The sequence below is a fragment of the Patella vulgata genome, chromosome 5, assembly GCF_932274485.2.
Source record: "Patella vulgata chromosome 5, xgPatVulg1.2, whole genome shotgun sequence".
Taxonomy (NCBI): Eukaryota; Metazoa; Mollusca; class Gastropoda; family Patellidae; genus Patella; species Patella vulgata.
Genome location: NC_065883.2, coordinates 72,251,183 through 72,277,031, shown reverse-complemented (window position 1 = coordinate 72,277,031; position 25,849 = coordinate 72,251,183). Strand labels below are relative to the sequence as shown.

Below are 25,849 nucleotides of genomic sequence, written 5' to 3'. Positions count from 1 at the left end.
TATGCCATAAATAAGCGTTTCCTGTCACTAGTTCATAAATAATGACTATCGATCGTCACAGGTAGTCAACCAGGTAGAACAATAGACACTTATTATTAACACGTTTACATCAAGTCAGGTAGACCGTCATTGAACAATAGTCACTTCAGGTTAATAGTCACTTTAATTCCACGTTCTGTCTGACAATTTGTTCCATAAAAAAAGACTATAGATTTGCAGTTAATGAAAGCCTTTCGGTTGTTGACTTGCATTGTGGTAAAACCATTCTGGAAGGTTTATTTTAAACATTAGGACTCATTATCTTGAACTTAATCAATCAAATAGTCAGAAGGTGATTGTAACATTCAACTAAAAGGTAGCTGGTTGATCTTATCTAAACATCCGTTAACGTCTATCTTGCCAAATAGGATCAAAACTTGCATTCTTTATATTAAAACCTGTCACCTTTTATTCAACGCTCAAGTCCCATATAAGAGATAAAGGAACAAAAATGAAATGGGGTTTAAGAACCCGCAAACGCCATGCAGTGTGCCATGAGGCAAATTGTGCCGGGGCAGTGGCATTATTGCCTACCGCAATGCCAAGGGTTGTTTTACGGAAATGAAATGGAGTTTTACGTCGTTCATTTCTGCCCATTCCGGGCTTATGAAGACGAGGAAACGTCATGCAGTGCAGTGTGCTATGATGATGCAAATTGTGCCCGGGCAGTGGCGCTATCGCCTACTTTTAATTTCGACTTTTTAATGTCCGAACGATTAGACGCATTTCCTTCACCATTGACACGGGGAACCCATGCTGGAAAATCCCGGGGATCTTTCTCGGTCAGCACCGAGATCGAACCCCGAACTTCCTGTTTTATTAAACCAGCGCCTTAAACACTGAGCAATACAAGAAGAGAAGCGAGAAGACAGAATAGAAAGCGTCAGTGGTGCAGGACGGAGGGCCTGCCAAGGACAACTGTCTAGTCGTACGGATGGGTCGAAAAACCGAGGTTTCGTATACGCGTTGGCGCGCGCATAAAAGATCCCCTGGCAGTTGGAATTCGATATAAGATTAGGACATAACGCCGCTGTGCTGTCAAAATTTCCCGCATCGAACACTGTATGGCATATGCCCATCAACACTAGCCCAGTCGGAGTAGAACATTAGGACGATAGACCCCATTTCATTTCAGTTCAGAAGAGAAAGTGGAAGAAGTTACCGGGTTCGCTCCCAGTGTCGGCTGAAAAAGTTCTTCCTCTGGATATTCAGACGTGCCCCCCCCCCCCGGTCAGTTAAGCAGGACGGAGGGCCCTGGTAAGAACAGGGTCTAGTGGTTAAACCCTATTTCATTTCATTTCAGAAAGTAAACGGAGACTAGAAATGAAGTGAAATAGGGTTTAACGTCCTACTGGCTAATGAAGACAGGCATACACTATACAGTGTGCTATGAGGGAAATTTTGCCCAGACAGCGGCGCTAGGGCTTAATCTTCTATCGAATTTCACCTGCCAAGGGATCTTTTACGTGCACGTCAATGTGTACACAGGACCTCGGTTTTTCGTCCCATCTGGGCGAATAGACAACTCCCCTTGTCAGCCTTTCCGTCAAGCACAACTGACAAGGGAGAACCAGAACCACACCGGAAAATCTGGATGAACTTTCTAGGCCAACGCAGGGATCGAACACCCGATCTCCAGGGTAGCGAGCCAGCGTCTTACCCAACGTGACCCCCCCCCCCCCCATGAACGAACGAGTCATTTCATTGCATTTCAGAAAGTACAAACCCTTGTATATTGTATATATTATTTGAAGTCCTGTTGAATGTTATTATGGTTATATGGAGTAAAAACCTCGTATAGTCTATATATTATTTGAAATCCTGTTTGAATGTTATCTAGTGAGTAATTATATGGATATTGATTATAGAATCAAATCACACACCATTAAACAAACAGGTTTCAATCATACTGAACAGCAAGCTTTTATGTCAACATCATTATCGGTTAGTTATTGTTGATTTATAACTTCTTCAACAATAATATTTACACGACTGCGACCATAGGCCTGGGTACCGGAGAGCTTACCCCCCCCCCACCCCACCAGATTCGGTGACGCATCCATTTTTCGGGCAATGTATTTCCGTTTTTCAAGTATAAACATCAGAAAATGGGGAACATTAAGTTGTTTTTTGCTTCACATATTGTAAATTTATATTGCTGTGTAATTGTGTAATTAATTAAAATAAACATCACAACTTTGTGGAAAATTCGTTTTAGTTAATAATTCATTTATTCTGAAAATTTGGTATATTGTGACTTTAATGACTACCAGGAACTTAAACACGATATTTAACTTTAACTTGTGACTTTAATGACCTGGGACTTTAACGCGATATTTAACTGATATTCTGGTATGGTGCGGCTTTAATGACCTGGGACTTAAATACGATATTTAATTGTTATTCTGGTATATTGTGGCTTTAATGACTACCAGGAACTTAAACACGATATCTAACTTTTATTCTGGTATGTTGCGGCTTTAATGACCTGGGACTTAAATACGATATTTAACTTTTATTCTGGTATATTGTGGTTTGAATGTCGACCTGGGGCTTAAACTGGGTATTTAACAGATATTCTCGTTTATTGTGGCTTTAATGATCTGGGACTTAAACACGATATTTAACTGTTATTCTGGTTGGTTGTGGCTTTAATATGCCGGTAAGAGTATAATGATCGTGAGGGAATGTGAGACTATGTTATAATTACTACCTATCACGATATATCATATATTATTTATTATATATACTTCCACGTCTTTCATTCATTCATTCATATAGGGTTAACTCAAGTCCCGGATTATGCTTGAGTTATGGTTGTGTTGTAGTGGTGTATAACTGGTTTTCTTTTTTATGCCTTAACTTGAGCCTCCCACTTTGGCACTAGTGTCTACACTAGTCTAACAAATGTGTGCGCTAGTAGAAAATACAAAAAAACCCACTATAACACTTTCGTTTTTGTCCCCTGTTCTAACGCATTCAATTCTTTGCATGGGTTGGCTGACTATAAGAGAGAGAGAGGGGTGGGAGAGAGGGGTGGGGGTGTGTGTTAAGTGTTAACGTCCACTCAAGACAAACTAGGTCATTTCGGGACTAACATCTGGTTCAATTTTATTTCAATAACTCGCTTGCACGTACTGGTCTTTAGCAGTGGGAGGAAACAGGAGGACCCGGAGAAAACCCACGAAGTTGGACAGGCGATCCTAATCCTTGTCACGTACAACCGGGGAATCGTAACCATGCCAGTTGACTGAATGACAGACCTTATGACACAACCCGCACGGCATGTTGCGTTGAGTCAGGCTGAAATATGAGGTGGCTAAGTGGTTAAGACGCTGGCTCGCTAACCTGGAGGTCACGTGTTCGATGCCTGCATTGGCCAAGAAAGTTTATCGGGATTTTCCGACGTGGCTTCCCCTTGTCAGTGGTGCAGAACGGAGGGCCTGACAATACAGCTGTCTAGTCCATCGGATGAGACAAAAAACTGAGGTCCCGTGTATACATTTCAATGCACGTAAAAGATCCCTTGGAAGTTGGAATTCGATATAAGAGTAGGCGATAGTGCCGCTGCCCGGGCAAAATTTCCCTCATAGCACACTGTATGGCGTATGCCCGTCTTCATTAGCCCAGTTCGGAGGAGAACAGTAGGACGTTAAACTCCATTTCATTTCATTTCATTTCTACTCTTTATTTGACCTTTTTCGAAACGAAATAGGATCTGTGTTTTAAAAAGGTTGAATAGAACCTGTATATTGTTTTCATATGCGCTATGCGAGCACGATTTGTGTGGATTTGGCGCTATGTTAATGGCCATTATATTAGTATCCTCACGTTATGGCCTCAACTGATTAGTAGATAAACTGAGAGAGAGAGAGAGAGAGAGAGAGAGAGAGAGAGAGAGAGAGAGAGAAATGGGGTTTAACGTCCACTCGACACAAACTAGGTCATTTCGGGACTAACATATGGTTCAATTTTATTTCAATAATTCGCTTGCGCGTAGGGGTCTTTAGCAGTGGGAGGAAACCGGAGGACCCGGAGAAAACCCACGAAGTTGGACAGGCTACCCTACTCCTTGTCACGTACAACCGGGGAATCGAAACCACGCCAGTTGATTCAATGACAGTCCTTATGACACAGTGCGCTTGCGCTAACTCTCTCTCTCTGAAAAATGTCAGTCAAATTACTTTTATTATGAGCGACGTTATAAACGTTTGAAGTTTTGATAGTCTAAATTGTGTCTGACGATCGCCGATTGACAGCTCATATTTTCGATTGTCCAGTACTATTACCACAATAATAAACGAAGTAAACCCTATTTCATTTTATTTCTAAAACATTTTTAACTCGGCCTACTTTTATATCGAATTCCAACTGCTAAGGGATCTTTTATGTGCAGGCCCTCCGTCCTGAATCACTGACGAGGGGAAACCACGCTGGAAAATCTGGATGAACTTTTCTAGCCAATGCAGGAATCGAACACCCTACCTCCATGCTAGCGATCCAGCGTCTTACCCACTTAGCCACGTGATCCCCCGTATTCTCTATAATTCTGTTATGTGTTCTTCTCATCCAGTTACTAAATGCTACTTGAACAATGTAAAATTAAATTGTTAGCTTGTGTGATCATAGAAGATTATGGTCGAGACATTATTTTCATGATGGTGTCGGTTCGTTTTGACATTGACCATAATCTCAAGAAAGGTCAAACATACTGCCCTAGACAAGACTCGAGGTCAACTTTATTTCAATTATGTGAAATGAAGTGAAATGGGGTTTAAATTCCTTCTTTTCTGAGCCTACTGGCTTTTGTAGTGTGCTGTGAGAAATTTTGCCTCGACAGAGACGCTACGGGCTACTCATATTTCGAATTCCAATTATCATGGGAATATCGCCCCATCCTGCGCCTTCGTCCTGCGCCACTGGCACATTGAAGCCACTCCGGAAAATCCCTAGGAACGTTCTCGCTGGGGCAAACCCGAGAACCCTAGGATAGCAAGCCAGGGTCTTACACAATTACAGCTATATATTTTTTTTTTAAAACAACACTTTCATGAGAATAGTGTCACGGTCCTGATCCGAAATAAAATGAAATGGGGTTTAACGTCCTGCTGTTCTGCTCCGAACTGGGCTTATGAAGACTGGGCATACGCCATATAGTGTGCTATGAGGGAAATTTTGCCCGGGCAGCGGTGCTACGGCCTACTTTTATATCGAATTCCAACTGTCAAGGGATCTTATTACGTGCACGCCAATGTGTACACGGGACCTCGGTTTTTCGTCCCATCCGGACGACTAGACAGCTGTCGTGATCCTATTACTTCATAATAAAATATGACGTCAAACGGGGTGCTGGATTTCTCTCTTTAAAAAGTTCAGTGTGTATGTATGCCTACGTACTTTGGAAACGATGGTGGCATCATGCATTGTCAATTGTCAAACTTTATTAACAGAAACCTGGCAAACCCCCTCCTCCAAGATTTCCTGGAGCCGCCCCTGTAAACTTCAATTCCCGTTCAGTGGTGAAATGATAACTTCTAACATTTAGATGGCCAATAATGTACATCCCTCTATCTAGACTCTATCCCCCATTGAGTCAAACGGTGTGGTTTCGATTCCCCACGTGTACGTGACAAGGAGTAGAGTCACCTGTCCAATATCGTGGGTGTTCATCACTGCTGAAGATCGCTACGCACACGATATTTATTGAAATAAAATTGAACCACATGTTAGTTCAGAAATGACCTAGTTTCACTCGATCCCACACATGTACGTGACAAAGAGTAGGGTGTCTAACAAACCTTCTGCGTTTTCTCACGCGAATGATTGACATTAAATTGTACCAACCATACGTAGGGTCGCCTGTCCATCCTCGTGGGTTTTCTCCGGGTCATCCGGATTCCTCCCACCGCTAAAAAAAACCTCCCCCATATGTTAGTCCCGAAATGAGCTACTTTGTGTCGATTGGAAGTTTACCCCCCCCCCTCTCTCTCTCCCTCTCTCTCTCTCTGATGAGCAGTTAAATGATAACGATAACTTCTGACATTTTGATGGCTAATGGTGTCAGTACCTCATTGAAATATATCTATAATGTAGGTATAACCAACTCGACCGGAAGAAGTTATAATATAAACTCTGCGCATGACTGGTTATTGTGAACTGATGGGGTAATGTAAACCATCCAATCGTACCAATCAGGTAATGGACGAACAAATTACAACCAAACGTGTCTGACGCCAATAACTACGGCCAAAATGTCAAACTGACTCATGGATTCCAAGAGAGCAAGTCGATACAGAGAAAAACCGCATATGAATAAGTACAGCGCATGCGTTTTTAATCACGACAATGGATCGAATGGATGACGTTTCGTCCAGAGAGGTCTTAAACCTAAACCCTAACCGTAACCAGAGAGCTCCCACTGGTACCAATTAGAATCTGTTTCACTTCTGTGGTCGAACATAAATGAAATGAAATGGGGTTTGACGTCCCACTTTTCGGCTTCATCCGGGCAAATGGAGAAGGGCGTACGACATGCAGTCTGCAACGAGGGAAATACTGTCCGGACAGCCGCGCTACGACCTGAATTCCAACTGTCAAGAGTGTTCACGAAACATCGGGTTTTCGTCCCATCCGAACTACTAGTCGCTGTTCATTGCCAGGTCCGAGGAGATAAAATCAATACCAAAGCCTCGTTCTTTTTTACATTATCGACTTGTGTTGATATTTTTTATATCAAAAAAGGAGATTCTCTAGCTCGTACTCGTCCCTTTTGATTGGATGTACCGAGAGTAAAACACGAGAAAGTGTGTGACAAAGTGATCTATACCTTTCATCAAATTGAACGATCATTTAGATGCATAGAACTTTATGACCCTTGCTAGTTTTGATAATATATGATATTGACGTTCCACCTCTGTATAAACTTCTGTTAAGGCACGGACTAATTAATTCAATATGTCCTTTACAAGCTACACATGATCGGTGTATAACTCTCCACAGAACTTTATGACTTCAAAGAAAATACGCAGTGCAGTTACAGATACCATAATCTGATAAATAAACAATACCATATATGGTGATCACTTTTGTCCATCTTCCCTAATTGTTGGACGCTATATAAGCAGGTGTTTACTGACAGTAAGTCAGACTTGGAATAGAGCTCCTCCCGATTTATGTTTATTCCATATTCTTAATAAAGGTCTTATCATTATGCTGATCTTCTGTTATCTGTAGTGTTACAAGTGTCCTGTGTACGACACTCGCTACTACTAATAGAAATGGAGTGCTGCCAGGAAAATGTTTCCGACATCAGTTCCAACACCTCTAAGATTACCCTTCTCTCTCAGCAGAAAGTTCTAGCGGATTGTTTCGTGTGTGCGGTATATTAAAAAAAATATTCACAACCAATGGGTTTCAAAGCAAGACAAGGAAGATATTATTCATAACCACCGTGTTTACGAATAAAGATTACCTCGTAAATACTGTAATTACCAATCACGATTACCTCGTAAACGCTTGAGACATTGATGATCTAATTCTAAACCTGGCACAATGAAAGTACCAAGCGCACCTTGTGCTTGTTTATTATACCGGGTGTCCCAATAAAAGGTTGCCCTAAACCTAACCCAAATACAAATTATGGCATTTAGTTAATGAACTGGGCCCTTTTTCACTAAAACTTAAACTAAGATACATTCGAAATTTTAAGAAAAACTGCAATTCGATTGGCTGACCAATATGCAAATTGGATATATGCAAATTGATTTTACTGATCAGCCAATCGAATTGCAGTATTTCTTAAAATTTCGATTGTATCTTAGTTTAAGTTTTCGTGAATAAGGGCCCTGAAAATACATAGGTCACAATTCTACGGTTTATTATTAAGCGACGTTTTGACTAGGCTTCCCTGGTCTTTATCAAATACATAAGTCAAAATTCTGTGGAATACAATTACTGCTTATTACTGAGCGATGGTTCGAATAGGCTTCTCTTGGAACCACGGTGGCTCAGTGAGTAAGACCTTGGCTCTCTAACCTGTGTTCGATCCAAGCTTTGGCCGTAAAAAGTTCATTTGGATACTTCGACATGGTCTCTCCTTGTGAGTAGTGCAGGATCGAGGATCTGGCAAGGGACAACGTATAGTCGTTCGGATGGGACGAAAAACCTAGTTCCCGCGTGCACATTGGGCGTGCACTGGCTGTTGGAATTCGATATAAGAGCAGGCCGTACCGCTGCTACCGGGAAAACATTCCCTTCATAGCACACCGCATGGCTATGGGGTTTAACGTCCACTTGACACAAACTATGTCATTTCGGGATTAACATATGGTTCAATTTTATTTCTATAGTTCGCTTGCGCGTAGGGGTCTTTAGCAGTTGGAGGAAACTGGAGGACCCCGAGAAACCACATGACGTTGGACAGGCGACCCTACTCCTTGTCACGTACAACCGGGGAACCGAAACCACGCCAGTTGACTCAATGACAGACCACCCGAACTCCCCTTTGTATTCTATAGAATTGTGACCTATGTATATTAATACATATAAGATAAAATATCGATGTATAACTTACTTGACTGCCTTTACTGCGGATATTCCACACGTTATTAGTAACATAAAGCCCAATATGGCGATAATGACAATCCACGCTATAGTTTCGCCATCCATATTCCCAAATCTCATGTAACACTTTTTAATAAGGTATCAAAATTAGAAAGTTCATATTTCAATCTTAAAGAAATCCTTTCTTCAAACATGTTGTTGTCCGTCTCAGCACGTTATCCAAACATCCGATTCACCCTGTATTCAATTCCAATATTCCCATTTAAAGACACAGACACACGAGTCGAATTCATTTTATATTTTAATGCCGAGGAAAACTAGAAAAACTGAATCCAGTCAAATATCATGTAAGAATAATTTAATATTTTGCATGATGGTTAATTAGAACTAGAAATACCGTTCCAGTCAGATATCATGAACTTTATGTAAGAATGATTTAATATGTTGCTCTGTCCTCAGAGTTCCAAAAACCGAATCCAGTAAGAGACCAGGAACTTTGTATAACGATAATTTAACATCTTCCACGATCCTTGACGAGAAATAGAATAATCGAATCCAGTCAGATATCATGAACTTTGTGTAACGGTAATTTAATATCTTGCACGATCCTCTATAAGAATTAGAAATACCGAATCCAGTCAGATACCATGAATTTCAATTACCGCTAATTCAATATCCTGTTTGATCATCGATGAGAATTCTGGGCCATGTATGCAAGAAACACCTCAATCACACAATATTTAAAATAGGAATGCTTTTTAAATCTCTTTCGATTTTCTGTCAATATTTAGTTTCTTTTGAAGTCACAGGAAAGCGAATATACGAATAGTTCATGTAAATGCGCTTTTAAATCTGTTTCGATTTTCGATGCGATCCCGACAACTAGACTCGTATATTAAAAAAAACACCCACGTTAATCATAATTTAATATTTTGCGGAAGAATTTCACTTTTTCCAGATTCGATTATTGACTTATAACATTTCATCGGTAATCCAGATTTCTTAGCAAAGAATGAAAGGATGAGGTTGTGCCATTATTGCAAGTATCGGAGCAATCTGTGTTTAATTTTATATTTAATTTACAATATCCAATGACTTATACTGTTATTAATCCAGCTGTTTGTCCAATCATATATATGACTAATGATATTGCTGACCACTCACGCCTAATAACTTCTACCATTTATCAAGCTGTTTGTCCACTGTATGACGTATGCCTGTCTTCATTAGCCCAGTCGGAGCAGAACAGTAGGACGTTAAACCCCATTTCATTTCATTTATCAAGATGGCTGTCCAATTTACATCTTTGGATATTGTTAACCAAACAATATGACAGACAAAAACTGCATGAAATCCTTCTAATCCTTTAAAATCCTTAACAATCTTCAGACTATTGCTTGACCACTTCGGTCCAAACACAGTTACACACAAAAACACACTGAAATCTTGTCCAACCTTCCAAAATCTTCAACAATATTCCGACTAATGCTTTTTGCTGAACACTCACAACCGAACAATGTTAAAACCTGACTAAAAACCCGTCTAATCCTCCAAAATCTTCAAAAAATTTCCGTCTACATTTCTTCGCTCTTACTCACTATATATTCTTACAATATGAGAAATAAGATCTGGCCTTTTGTTAATAACAAAACTTCAAACTGGTCTGATTGATTTTTTTTTCAACAGCTTGTCAGGTTGTAGGCTATTGACGGCTTGTTGCAACTTGATTCAGTCTCGGGGCCACATCTGAAAGTAAAATAGAACAATTTAATATATTGGTCATAGCGTGACAGTTGTATATAAAATGTATTTTGTTCATGGTATACATGATTATATTGTTGTAATTAAAATCGACCTTTGATGGTGCGTTCAGTGACCTTGTAAAACATTCAACAGAGAGAGAGAGAGAGAGAGAGAGGGGCGTTGGCCGAGAAAGTTCCTCGGGATTTTCCGGTGCGGTTTTCCCTTTTCAATGGTGCAGGAGGGGGGGGGGCCTAGCAGGAACAGTGTCTAGTCTTTCGGTGGTACAAAAAAACGAGGTGTGCACGTAAAAGAACCCTTAACAGATGGAATTCGAAATAAGAGCAGACCGTAGTGCCGCTGTCCGAGCCAAATTCCCCTAATAGCCGACTGTATGGCATATGCTGGTTCGATGCGAACGACCAGACGCTGATTCTACACTACTTAAAACGGAGATACAACGCTGATTATTTAATTAAAACACTCAAACAAAAATCAACTGTAGGTAATATCTGTCGGATTGGATTAAACGGAGACTCATCAATAGGCTATCCAACAGTTTGCTTGTTGATTTAAACATACATTATGCAAGAGCTAAATCTGCCTATTGTAGGCCTTTCTTTAGGCCTTAAACGTTATCTAAATTATTAATTAGACATTAATTAACTTATCCAGACCATAATCCACTTTCGCTGCCATCGTTAGCTTGCGATATTTAGAGGATTTGAATACGTTTTATGATAGATGATTTAACGTAAAACTGGATAATTGAGACTTTGTTTAACATCGTACCAACAATAGTAATGCCGATCGAGGATGGTCTTAAATTGAATCCCTTATATCTCAGTTCAGAATGAAGCAATTTGACTGAAATTTTCAGCATATTCTGTTTTCATTATCTATTTTTAACTATTATAGCGAGAACTGCCAGCTCTTTATTTAATCTTATGTAATGCTCCTTTAAGCTTAAGGCCTGCTTCCACGGTATTTTTTATGTATTTTGTAACTATTATATCGAGAACTGCCAACTCTTTATTTAATCTTATGTAATGCTCCTTTAAGCTTAAGGCCTGCTTCCACGGTATTTTTTATGTATTTTTTAACTATTATATCGAGAACTGCCAACTCTTTATTTAATCTTATGTAATGCTCCTTTAAGCTTAAGGCCTGCTTCCACGGTATTTTTTATGTATTTTGTAACTATTATATCGAGAACTGCCAGCTCTTTATTTAATCTTATGTAATGCTCCTTTAAGCTTAAGGCCTGCTTCCACGGTATTTTTTATGTATTTTTTAAATATTATATCGAGAACTGCCAGCTCTTTATTTAATCTTATGTAATGCTCCTTTAAGCTTAAGGCCTGCTTCCACGGTATTTTTTATGTATTTTTTAACTATTATATCGAGAACTGCCAACTCTTTATTTAATCTTATGTAATGCTCCTTTAAGCTTAAGGCCTGCTTCCACGGTATTTTTTATGTATTTTGTAACTATTATATCGAGAACTGCCAGCTCTTTATTTAATCTTATGTAATGCTCCTTTAAGCTTAAGGCCTGCTTCCACGGTATTTTTTATGTATTTTTTAAATATTATATCGAGAACTGCCAGCTCTTTATTTAATCTTATGTAATGCTCCTTTAAGCTTAAGGCCTGCTTCCACGGTATTTTTTATGTATTTTTTAACTATTATATCGAGAACTGCCAGCTCTTTATTTAATCTTATGTAATGCTCCTTTAAGCTTAAGGCCTGCTTCCACGGTATTTTTTATGTATTTTTTAACTATTATATCGAGAACTGCCAACTCTTTATCTAATTTTATGTAATGCTCCTTTAAGCTTAAGGCCTGCTTCCACGGTATTTTTTATGTAATGCTCCTTTAAGCTTAAAGGGACAAGCTCCAGAAAATAAATAATATCTCTATCTAAGTACTAGACGTTTAAGTGTCCTATCTGTTGTGTAAATTATCCATTACATCCTATTTTACTTGTCCAGAGGGTTCGAAAATATTTTTAAATCGAAGTTTCATTTGAATAGGTTTACGTTAGACGTTTCAAACCATTATGTTGAATTTTTCAAAATTTTTAAATAAGGTGTGTTAAGATGAAATTTGTATCATCAATTAATTGAAATATTCTAAAATAGTACAATTTGTTGACCAGAATAAAGATTGGGACATATTATTCAGTTACAACAAGAGTGGTATTGAGCCTTTAAGGCCCGCTTCCACGGTAGAGATATTGCAGGTAGTTATCTGTGTACAGAGTGTCCTGTCGGGTGTCCATTGCCCTGGCAGCCCAACCACCATCCACCGCCCATGTTGTTTTGTTTTTTTGTGTTCCGTTGGAAAAAGTTCGTCTTTTTAATCATGGAGAAAGGTTGATTTCAGAAAACAGACGAAACAGACAAGGTGTTAATATCGCAATAACATCTAAAATCTTAGTCATAGATACCCAATAACCGACGCCAGTCACGCAATTTCAACGTTAGGATGAATTTCCTGGAAGCTAATCATCACGCACAGTTGCTTTAATGTAAAGAAATGAAACCGTCCTACTGCTCTGCTCGAACTGGGCTAATGAGACGGGCGTACGTCATACAGTGTACTATGAGGCAAATTTTGCCCAGACAGCGGCTGTGGCACTATGGGGACAGATGTGACATTATCGTCCAAAGACTTTCTTCGACTTCACGTTGTGGGATCAATTATTTCAATCATCAATTAACTGACTTTGGAACACCGTTTATGTTGTTTATATAATTAAACAAAGACAGCAAACACGCCCCTTTGCAATGCGTTAAATAAGCAATGTTGCTTAATTAACGCTTATTCTGTCATATGCAATAAATACAATAGAATATCAATACTTAAAAGCTCTAAATAACCCATTAAAATTCCAAGTCCTAATTCTAAAATATCATTACACTGATAAACATGCTACAATATAAGTTCACTGATTCACTGTCAATATAAATACTCGGTTATACGTTCCAACACAATAAAATAAACACTGTTCCAATGTCAATAAGTTCACTGTTTCTAACACTACATAATTTCAAATCCTGTTCAGAATTGTTGTTCTGTAAATTTTGGTGATCCGTTAACACTTCTTTCATTTCCTCTTTAGAACCATATTTGCTTATATGCCGGAATTCCTCTGTCTGGTTCGGCGTTGCTGTGGGTTAAGATAAGGTACCTTACTTCCCGTAATTGATCCGTGTACTTGCTTAAATCAGAACAATATAAATTCAGTTTCTTCACCCTTAATTTATAACATTTATTTTAATCATAATCCAATTAAGTTTATTTAAAATTAAAATTGTATTTACTTTATTAGGAACCCAGCTGTATTAATCCTTAATTCTATTTACTTTTAACTGAATAAACTATTGACAATAGAACTTAATCTGTCCCATTAATAAAAATTAGCATTATTAATTAGTACTTATCACCTACAGTAATTAATAAATTAACCAGCGGCTGCCAGGCAGGATACGCCCACATTTTGCAAGAGATGGATAGAGAACAAGCTAAAAACAAACAGAACTTTTTGTAGAATCAGGAGCAATAATCTAGAAAGTGCGGCCATTTTTCGGGCAGTTTCATTTCTGTTTTCCCGAAATTCGAAATCAACCGTCATTATGGTGGAATGATGATATATTTAAACGGTTTTTAAAATCGGAAAAAAGAATTGTGACCTCTAGAGAATCTGCATGTTAAAAACGCAATTTTTCGAACAATCAGGAGCCATAATCCAGGAAGTTACGTTCGGATATACGCGATTATCAAAAGGAACCAGATCTCAGTGTGTAATGGTGATATATTCACAAGTTTTTTTTTTAATCAGATAAAAATTGTGACCTCTACAGGGACCGCAAGCTAAGAACGTGACTTTTTGTATATTCAAGGTCCATAATTCAGGAAGATACAATCCGATACGCGCGAATATCGAAAGGAACCAAGATCGTTGGGTTATAAACATGTATTTCAACTTTCATCAAAATCGAATCAAAATTGTGACCACTAGAGGGTCCACAACCTTGATTTACCAGATGTTTACACTATTTGCATACGAGGGGCGGCCATTTTGTCCAGCAGTTTTGGCCCGATTTTCACGAAATTCCAAGGCAACAAACATTACTGTGAAACGGTGATATATTCGAACGTTTTATTAAATGGAATAATAATTGTGACCTCTAGAGGCACCATAAGCTAAAAATGCGATTTTTTGTACAACCAGAGGCCATAATTCAGGAAGTTACAATTCGATATGCGCGAATATTGACAGGAACCGAGATCTTTGGGTTATAAACTTGCATTTCAAGTTTCATCAAAATCGGATCAAAATTGTGGCCACTAGAGGGTCCACGACTTTGATATACCAGATGTTTACGTACTAGGGGCGGCCATTTTGTGTGACAAAATTACGGTGTAACGAGAGAGAGAGAGAGAAAAAGGGTTTAACGTCCACTCGACACAAACTAGGTCATTTCGGGACTAACATGGTTTGATTTTATTTCAATAATTCGTTTGCGCGTAGGGGTCTTTAGCAGTGGGAGGAAACCGGAGGACCCGGAGAAAACCCACGAGGTTGGACAGGCGACCCTACTCCTTGCCACGTACAACCGGGGATTCGAAACCAAGCCAGTTGACTCAATGACAGGCTTTATGACACAGCGCGCGCACGCTAACCATCCCCCCCCCCCGTTACGGTGTAACAGTGATATATCCGAACATTTTTGTAAATTGGATAATAATTGTGACCTCTAGAGGGACCACAAGCTAAAAACGTGATTTTTCGTACCACCAGGGGCCATCATTCGTGAATGATTAAGGGGCCATGGTGGCTTAGTGGTGGGTATGACGTTGGCTAGCTAGCCTGGAGGTCGGGTGTTCGACCTCTGCATTGGCCGAGAAAGTATATCGGGGTTTTCCGGCGTGGTTTCCAGGATAGAGGGCCTGACAAGGACAGCTGTCTAGTCGTTCGGATGGGACGAAAAACCGAGGACCCGTGTATACATTGGCGTGCACGTAAAAGATCCCTTGGCAGTTGGAATTCGATATAAGAGTAGGCCACAGTGCCGCCTCCCGGGCAAAATTTCCCTCATATTACACTGTATGGCGTATGCCTGTCTTCATGTCGGAGCAGAACAGTCGGTCGTTAAAACCCATTTCATTTCATTTCAGTTTTCATTGATTGATTAAAAGTGGCGTATCTGCATTCTTGTGATAATAATAAAGTCAGGCAGTAAGCCTGCTCATTATTTTTTTAGCGATTTTATTATTTCATGCACAGCGAATGTTATCGTCTTTAACAGTAATCTGTTTTAGTTAACGATATGCTTAATGAATAAAACTAGGAAATATGGACTGTTGTTCTTCAATCGTCCCGGGGGGGTCGACGTGGGGGGGGGGGGGAATGGTCGAATGGTTAGCGCGTGCGCGTTGAATCATGAGGTCTGTCATTGAGTCAAATGGCGTGATTCGATTCCCAGGTTGAACGTGACAAGGAGTAGGGTCGCCTGTCCAACCTCGTGGGTTTTCGATGGGTCCATCGAGCGGACGTTACAGCCCCTCCTCTCTCTCTCTCTCTCTCTCTCTCTCTCTCTCTTTTCCATCGTCCCGCAACTCTTCAATACGAGTTGAGTTCGCGTCTGAACAAATTGACGCCTTGTATGTAACAGGTTGGGGCCACCCCGCTGGCGTCAGGTAATTAAACTTTCGAGTTTATCTATTTTAATTAAGGCATGTCCGTTATCTTCATCAAAACAGATCACATTTACAAAGTTTGATTAAAATGTATAGTTAATTAAATATAAGAGAGAGAGAGAGAGAGAGAGAGAGAGAGAGAGAGAGAGAGAGAGATCCGCCCATCATAAACTAGGCCATTTCGGGACTAACATGGTTTAATTTTTTTCAATAATTTGCTACAAAATCTCTTATTTGGCTCAGGTCTATTCAACAGGAACTCTTAGAAGAAGAAAACGAACTAGAAACGAAAGTTAAGGCCTGATTATAAAAGCACAGTGTAGCCTGCTGTAATATTTAATTTATGAAATAGGGAAAAAACGGGGTTTAACGTCCACTCGAAACAAACTAGTTCATTTCGGTACTAGCAAATGGTACAATTATATTTGAACAGTTCGTTAGCTCGTAGTAGTTTGTAGCAGTTGTGGGAAACCAGAGGACCCTACCCCCCCCCCCCAAACCCCCCCCCCCCCAAAAAAAAAACCCCAAAAAACAAACCAACCCTCTCATAATGTCCGTTTTATATGGAGAGAGAGAGAGAGAGAGAGAGAGAGATAGAGAGAGAGAGAGAGAGAGAGAGAGAAATGGGGTTTAACGTCCACTCGACACAAACTAGGTCATTTCGGGACTAACATATGGTTCAATTTTATTCCAGAATTCGCATGCGCGTAGGGGTCTTTAGGAGTGGGAGGAAACCGGAGGGCCCAGAGAAAACCCACGAGGTTGGACAGGCGACCCTACTCCTTGTCACGTACAACCGGGGATTCGAAACCACGCCAGTTGACTCAATGACAGACTTAATGATACAGCGCGCACGTGCTAACCACTAAGCCATCCAATCCCCCCCCCCCGTTTTATATGGAATTCAATTGTCTAAATGTAAGGATTTTTTGTAAAATCAACTCAGCTCAGACGGAGTGACATTTTGTTCTAAATTACAAGAAGCTTAATTAAACCTTTTTACATCTGTCATATATTTTTGACATTTAAGTAAAAAAAAAAATCAAATTCTTTCGACCTTAAAGTGGCAGTATAACTCGCGCCCAAAAAATAAAATGTGAAATAAAACGTCATACTGTTTTATGTGGGGGCTAATGAAGGCGGGAAAAATGTAAGAATAATAAATGAAATGAAATGGGGTTTAACGTCCTACTGTTTTGCTGCGACAAAGACTAATATAAATTAAATGAATTGGGGTTTAGCGTCCTGCTTTTCTGCACCGATTGAGCTGGTGACGATTCTTGTACGTGTTCGTCAACGTCCGCACGGAAACTCAGATGCTGTTCATTGTCAATTCCTTTTTTCTGACACTGACAAGAGGAAAACCCATCGAAAGAAATCCGAGGAATTGTAAGTGAACCAATGCCTTACTCATTTACACTGAAAGGCTGGCTAACTGTTCCAATGGGACAAAGTTCACAAAGCATTCTCAGTCTTCAGTTGAGAATTTACTCAACTTTCAATCACTGTTTATGAGAAATATATATATCATACTAATAACTGAATGACAGTACATCATGCCAATAACTGAATGACAGTACATCATACCAATAACTGGATGACGGTATATATCATACTAATGACTGGATGACAGTATATCATACTAATGACTGGATGACAGTACATCATACCAGGAACGGTAATCAACACAGAATTACTGAAAAACATTTAATTTTACTTTGGGAATCCACAACCAATATCTTGAGGTTTTTAATATCAGTACCTTTAAAGATACATTATTTGAGATTGAGATAAAGACTGGACCGTTCTGGATATAATAGTTCAAAAATAGATAATTACAATTGAATATATTGAAAATTTTAGTCAAATTACTTTATTCTGAGAGAAATTATGAATGTTGGAAGTTTTGACAAATAATAGTCTGCCACGAGATGATTATAGGCTTGTCACGTGAATAAATAGCTAAATGTTAATTCATACAATTGAAGCCAGAAACGCACCTGGCAAATTTAGCTCTGGCATAATGCCTCTATTAACAATACCTGTGAATGGGTATTTCATGGTACTGAATGAATGAATCAATCAATCAATCGATGTATTTTAACGTCCAACTGGGATATTAAAGACGGACATTCGTTATGCAGTGTGCTATGGAGAAATGCTGCCAGGAAAACAGCGATTGAATTCCACCTATCAAGGGTAGAGAGAAAGCGACACAAACTAGGTCATTTCGGGATTAACATATCGTTTGTTATTTAATTTATCGCTTGCGCATGGGGGTCTTTAAAGTGGGGAGAAATCGGAGGAAACCCGGGAGTTTGGACAGGAGACTCCACTGCTTGTTACATACAACATGGGAATCTAAACGCGTCTCATGATTCAAAGACAGACCTTATGATCTAATGAGCATGTATTACTATAATTTTCTATGAAGATTAGGTCGTCATTAATCACGACTGTTGTAAATTCCACGAATAAACACGAAAAGTGCATCTGTTATGAAATGTGGGGGTCGAGGGAGGTGGGAGTGAACCTAAAATTTTAAAGCAATGCGGATTAAAGTGGCTTCAGATTAGGAGCCCCGAAACTTGAGCTTTATTTATTAGTTTTATATTGGATCCGCCCATTGATACTTTTAGATAAATATCCAACGGATGTAATATAAACTACGATGACATGTCATTAATGTATATAAATGTCAGAATAATAACTATTATTCTGTAAATAACCACCCGGTTTCCTCCCACTTCTAAAGACCCCTACGCGCAAGCGGATTATAGAAATAAAATTGAACCTTATGTTAGTTCCCAAATGACCTAAATAATGGACTTTAAATAACAGTCTAACCATCAACAATATAAAAATGATAAAGTATATTTATTATGTGCTATACGATATACAGCAATATACAAAAAAAAAAGAAAAAAAAATAACCAACAAAAAACAGTCTACCCCATCAACAAGAACAACACATTCTACCCCATCAACAAACATATACAACACATCAACAATATGCAACGTTACAGTTTAAACCATCAACAGCAATATACAAAAATACCGTCTAAACCATCAACAGCAATACAGTAACCCATTAACAACAGTATACAACAATACAGTCTAACCATCAACAACAACTTACAACAATACAGTATAAACCATCAACAACAATACAGTCTAAACCATCATCAACAACATACAATAGTCTAAACCATCAACAATACAGTCTAAACCATCAACAATATACAACAATACAGTCTAAACCATCAACAACAACACAGTCTAAACCATCAACAACAACATACAACAGTCTAAACCATCAACAATATACAACAAGACAGTCTAAACCATCAACAATATACAACAATTTCGGTTGATAGCAGCTTGATACAACCACAAGATGAACCCTGTAGGGTCCAATGTTTTGGAAAGTGTTAGAATACCCCGTTCAGTTTCTATTTCCAAGATTATTTATTTTGCTTCTACCCCCCCACCCCACCAGTTTTGACTCCACCAAAGTACAGTATTAGCTATATGAAACTCACACATAAAGTGGTATCAGGTAGCTTCGTGCATGTACACCAAACTCTAATGCCATTTCCGGTTGAACGTGACAAGGAGTAGGGTCGCCTGTCCAACCTCGTGGGTTTCTCCGGGTCCTCCGATTTCCTTCCACTGCTACAAACCCCTAAGCGCACGCGAATTATTGAAATAAAATTAAAAACCATATGTTAGCCCCGAAATGACCTAGTTTGTGTCGCGTGGACGTTAAACCCCATCTCTCTCTCTCTAAATCCGAAATATATCATAATATAAGCTCTAAACCCAGTTCAAATTCATAATACATATCAAATTTTAAATTGTAATTTTCTATTAGTGGAATAATTTTATATTCTAATATCGAAGGGATATATTTACTTTTTAAAAAGATAAAAGATAAAAAAGCTATTATAACATATTAAATTTGTGAATCATTATCCACGAACACGGAAATAGTTTACCACTAAACCTCGCATTTTGTTGTAAAATAAGCCACAAATAATAACCACGAGTTAAAAACACACTTTATGGATAACAATTACTATCGTTTATTTCACTGCGACGTTTCAACAAGGTTTCACAAGTCGTTTTCAAGCATATACTTAATGCTTGATAACGCCTTGTGAAACCTTGTTGAAACGTCGCAGTGAAATAAACCATAGTAATTGTTATCCATAAAGTGTGTTTTTGATTATGTTCCAATTACTAAATGCCATTCAAAGAATATAATAATCACGAGGTTTTGTAGTTCGAATGACTGTTTGTAATTGAAATGAAATGAAATGAAATGGAGTTTAACGTCCTACTGTTCTGCTCCTAACCTGGGCTAATGAAGACGGGCATACGCCATACAGTGTGCTATGAGTGAAATTTTGCCCGGACAGCGGCACTACGGCCTACTCTTATATCGAATTCCAACTGCCATGGGATCTTTTACGTGCACGCCAATGTGTACACTTGACCTCGGTTTTTCGTCCCATCCGAACGACTAGACACCTTTTCTTGTCAGCCCCTCCGCTGTTTGTAATTGAACTTTAATACACAGGTCAAAGTTCTGTGGAATACAATTATTGTTTATTGCTGAGCTATGTATCATTGATTGATTAAGACTATTATCTTTCAAATAAACTCTTTTTCTTTTTAGTTTCAGGTGTGAGTTTCAATAAGCCAATGGTGGAATTTCATTGTTAATGACATACAAGAATAATTCATGAAGATTTCCTAGAATAAAGTTTTGAGGTGTAGATTTTTTGGTCGCTGCAAAGAGAGTCTAGTACCAAAAAGATATTCATCCGCAGTGGGTCGCCTAGGAGATTTAGGGCACCGCTATTCGACGCCACTTTTCGACCAATCAGAATCTAAGAAATTTCCATTTTGGGCTACAATTATTGATAAAGACGATATAGAAGTCTAGTTCAAACATCGCTCAGTAATAAATATGTTATTGTATTCCAGAGAATTTTATTCTGTGTATACGATGGTTTTGTGAGCAAGGGGCTGGCTCACTATCCAGTAAATCGAAATGAAATGAAATATGTTTTAACGTCCTACTGTTCGAAATAAAATGAAATGGGGTTTAACGTCCTACTGTTCTGCTGCGACTGGCCTAATGAAGACGAGCATACGCCATACAGTGTGCTATGAGGGAAATTTTGTCCCGACAGCGGCGCTATGGCCTACTCTTACATTTTTCAGCCAACACCGGGTGCGAACCCGCGACCTCCAAACTAGCGAGTCAACGTCTTAATCACTTAGCCACCGTGGCTCCCGGCTCACTAACCAGTAAATCCCGGATTAAACCATTGGGCCACGCAACTCTGGCCACAAAAAGAGAACTCGAGAGGTGACTATATCCGGTATGGTGCTAAGACCGCAAAGGAGAGAGAGAGGGAGAAAGGGAGGGAGAGAGGGAGAGAGAGAGAGAGAGAGAGTTTAACGTTCAATCGATTCGGGACTAACACTTGCACGCAAGGGTCTTCAGCAGTGGGAGGAAACCGGAGGACCCACTAAGTTGGACAAGCGACCCTACTTCTTCTCACGTACAACCCGGGGGAATCGAAACCACGCCAGTTGACTCAATGACAGACCTAATGATACAACGCGCACGTGCTAACCACTCGGCCATCCAACCTTCCAACACTGCAAGGGGTAAATAACTAAAAAAATCAATTGAACAAAAAAAAAAAAAAAATAAAAAAAAAAATAAGAGAGAATAACAAATCCTACCTTGTGTTGTGTATTAACCAACAATGATTTATGTATATATTTGTTTACTACATAAGATACTATTTTTAATCCATCTAGTTGGCTGATCTTCAACATAATATATTATTACATAATGTTCTCACGTATTTATTATTCCTTTTTCCTAACAACTTGTTTAAAGTGGTGGTGGGTTGAGTAGGCAAATGATCTAACGCTTGTGCTTTAGATCATAAGGTCTGTCATTGAGTCAAGTGGCATGGTTTCGATCCTATACTTGTACGTAACGGGGAGAAGGGTTTTCCTCCTTTTCCCGCGGTTTCCTCCCATTGCTAAAGACACCTATGCTCAAGCGAATTATTGAATAAAGATGTACAATATATAAGTTCCGGAATACACTGTGCCCCCCCCCCCTCTTAAAGTGCCGATGTCCCATGCTTCACTTCACTCGATGCTGGGGCTTAGGTGAGTGTTGATACATTTATTCACATGGCAAACCCATAATCGGGTGGGGGGGGGCGAATGGTGAGTCCTTGCGCGCTGTATCATAAGGTCTGTCATTGAGTCAACTGGCGTGGTTTCGATTTCCCGGTTGTACGTGACAAGGAGTAGGGTCGCCTGTCCAACCTCGTGGGTTTCCTCCCACTGCTAAAGACCTCTAAGCGCAAGCGAATTATTGAAATAAAATTGAACCATATGTTGGTTCCGAAATGACTTAGTTTGTGTCGAGTGGACGTTAAACCCCGAGTCTGTTTCTCCCATAATCAACTCTCTAGACAGTCAGATGATTTAGATATTGAGTGGATTAAATAATGATCAGTAAATCTCCACTAAATGATAACAATGGCATCCACCCACGGAAACTGTCGATGGAAGGACTGGGAATTGAGACTTCGTTTATTTTCGTGGCAATGGTACTTGACAACAGAGAATATGAACTGTGATGTTAATCGGTAATCGTCGAAAAAACCTTCGGCTATTTCTTGTCAAAACTTCAAACGTCCATAACTCCGCTCAGAATGAAGTAATTTGAATGAAATTTTCGATATATTTATTTTGAATTATCTATTTTGAACTATTATAGCAGGCACGACCAGCTCTTTAAACACGACACACAGTGTCATACGTAAAGATATCACATGTCTATATGCTCTAGAATAGCATGTTATAAAATCATGACATAAATTTGTGACTGTCGTTTTCTTTTTGTTCGTTTGTCTTTCCTTTCAAGGTCTGTGGCTACACCATGGCTGTCCCAAGGCTGAAATTTAGTAAGTAGGGGTAGCTCGGACAGGGGAGTAACGTAGGCCTGGTGGCGATGGCATACCACTTCCGGTTGCGGAGTTATATAACTTCCGGTTCATGACAGTAAGTCCTAATCAAAACGGATATTTAGACAGAAAAGATAAATATTGATGGACTGAGAACGATCATAAATAAAATTATGTTGTCACTTAGTTTAGGGTCACTTTTACTTTTTAAAAAAGGTTATCTTGGCCCAGGAGTGAGGGATCTTCATTTGTCCAGGCTCGCGTAGTTTGCAGTATCATTCGGGTTAATGTCCCCTTCTATCTAAGATGGTATCGCCCACAGACTATAGTTTACTGCTACTACTTCTACTACTACTATTAATACTACTACTACTACTACTTCCACTACTACTACTACTACTACCACTACTACTACTACCACTACTACTCCTACTACTACTACCACTACTACTACCACTAGTACTACTACTTATACTACTACCGCTACTACTACTACTACCACTACTACTACTACTCCTACTACCCCTACTACTACTACTACTACTACTACTACTACTACTACTACTACTACTCCTCCTCCTCCTACTACTACTACTACTACTACTACTACTACTACATCTACTACTACTACTACATCTACTACTACTTCTATTACTACTACTACTCCTACTACTACTACCCCTACTACTACTCCTACTACTCCTCCTCCTCCTACTACTACTACTACTACTACTACTACTACTCTTACTACTACAACTACTACTACTACTACCACTACTACTACCACTACAACTACTACTACTCCTACTACTACTACCCCTACTACTACTACTACTACTCCTGCTACCAAACGATCGTAGAGAATATAGAGACGCGACGAAGCAGTTACGAATAGTTTACGAAAGAGTTACGATAATCGGATGAAAAATATGCTTGTAAAGGTGTTTCAAAAATCACTTACGAACTTCAAGAATCCGAAAAGCCGGGCATATGTCACCACGGTTCCCAAAATGTAAAGCTAGCAAGAATCAAACCAAATCGCGTCGTTCACTTTCTTATTGTTGGGTTTATGACTGTGTTTATCAAATATCTGGCTTTGTGATAGTATTACAGCACTCTCATAACGATTACAAAAACATGGAGAAAATTATCATAATCCACCTATGACGTACATTCTTTATAATAGTACACTATTTACACAAACAGACCAATCTTGATAACCCTTGATCAGATGTACAATACGTATTCTGATAATATCTGGCATTTTAAAGATGCATGATGTAAGAGCTACATAATTATAGGTCTTTATTTTCGCATTAGATGTTATAATTATGGTTTAATGGTCGAGAAATGAAATGAAATGAAATGGGGTTTAACGTCCTACTGTTCTGCTCCTATGCTGGGCTAATGAAGACGGGCATACGCCATACAGTGTGCTATGGGGGAAATTTTGCCCGGGACGCGGCACTATCTTAATGGTCGAGAGCGAGACATTAAGTAACATATTGATACTGCACGAGGCATTTGCCGAGTGTTGTTTCAATATATTACGCAATGTCTTTAGCTCGAGACCATTAACTTAAAATACAGACACTATCTATCACGTGTTTTTTTTTTAATGCAATACGTCCCTCGAGTCCAATATTTCATCTAGTATAGATAATGTACGATTGGCAAATTACCCGTACATTATTGGAAATAATGGTACGCCAACATCAAAGGATGACGTCACATCTGTATTTTAAGAATTATTAATTAGACATTTATTAACATAATAAGAAAATAATCAAATCTCTACATCATCGGATGCTCGCGATTTTCAATGGATTGAAACAAGGTCGTTAGTTCAAAATTTAACTAAAAAATGGATAATCGAGATTTTGTTTACTATCGTAACAAAGGGAGCATTGACAATCAAGACTCCGCTATTTTCCAAACAGTGATAACATCGTTCAAAATGACGTAATTTGACTGAAATTTTCAATATATTCATTTTTTATAATCTATTTTTAAACCATTATGGCGATTTCTGCCAACTATTTATCTAAATTTTACATGATGCACCTTTAAGAGTATTTATCGCATCAATATTGGAATGAGATGTTCAGAACTCAGCGTTTTGTTCCTTCATGTTTTAAGGTTAATCCCCGACAATGGGTTTCCGGGAAAAATATTCTAAACACGAACACGTTATAAAATATAAGGTGATCCAGTGGTCAAACGCGTGTGATTTACGTCATAAGATCTGGCATTGGGTAAAGTGGCGTGGTTTCGACCCCAAGCTTGAACCGTGAATACGATCGTCTTCCCATCTTCCGCCCCACCCCCACACGCACATGCACACAGATAAACACCTATAACCGTATTATATTTGAAATAAATCCTGTAATGACGCAGATGTTGGATAGTGATAGTGAAATAAAATTGAATCATATATTAGTCCCGAAATGACCTAGTTTGCGTCAAGTCTCCCCTCCCTATCTCTCCCCCCCCCCTCTCTCTCCCTCTCTCCTGCTATTTAATACTTATATATTACTCTCTCCCTCTCTCCCTCCCTCTCTCCCTCTCTCTCTTCCCCTCTCTCTCTCTCCCTCTCCCCTTAGACCATTCACGATTATCCATTAACATGTTGATATCACATGTCTTTTTTTATACTTTTTAATTTCAAAAATAAAACGTGTCACGATTGACAAAAACTGTGGTATAAATATACCTGCTAATTGATGTAATTAACGGTGACGTTATCGTAGGATATGGATTTATCTTTTTAACCCGGTAAATTATATAA

At 39.0% G+C, this 25,849-nt stretch overlaps 1 protein-coding gene across 2 annotated transcripts in view; it reads right to left on the bottom strand.

Annotated features, from left to right (window-relative positions):
* The window catches only part of LOC126822481 (uncharacterized), a 49,465-nt gene that overhangs the window by 6,867 nt on the left and 16,749 nt on the right, over positions 1–25,849 (bottom strand). The window contains exons 1-2 of one of the 2 annotated variants that reach the window (XM_050551409.2): positions 21,815–21,863; positions 8,612–10,347 (exon numbers count right to left, since the gene is read on the bottom strand). In XM_050551409.2, the coding sequence (XP_050407366.1) occupies positions 8,612–8,721 (110 nt within the window). In that variant the 5' untranslated portion in view covers positions 8,722–10,347; positions 21,815–21,863. Of the gene's footprint in view, positions 1–8,611; positions 10,348–21,814; positions 21,864–25,849 lie in introns of those variants that run through there. The other variant, XM_050551410.2, reaches the window with a different exon arrangement.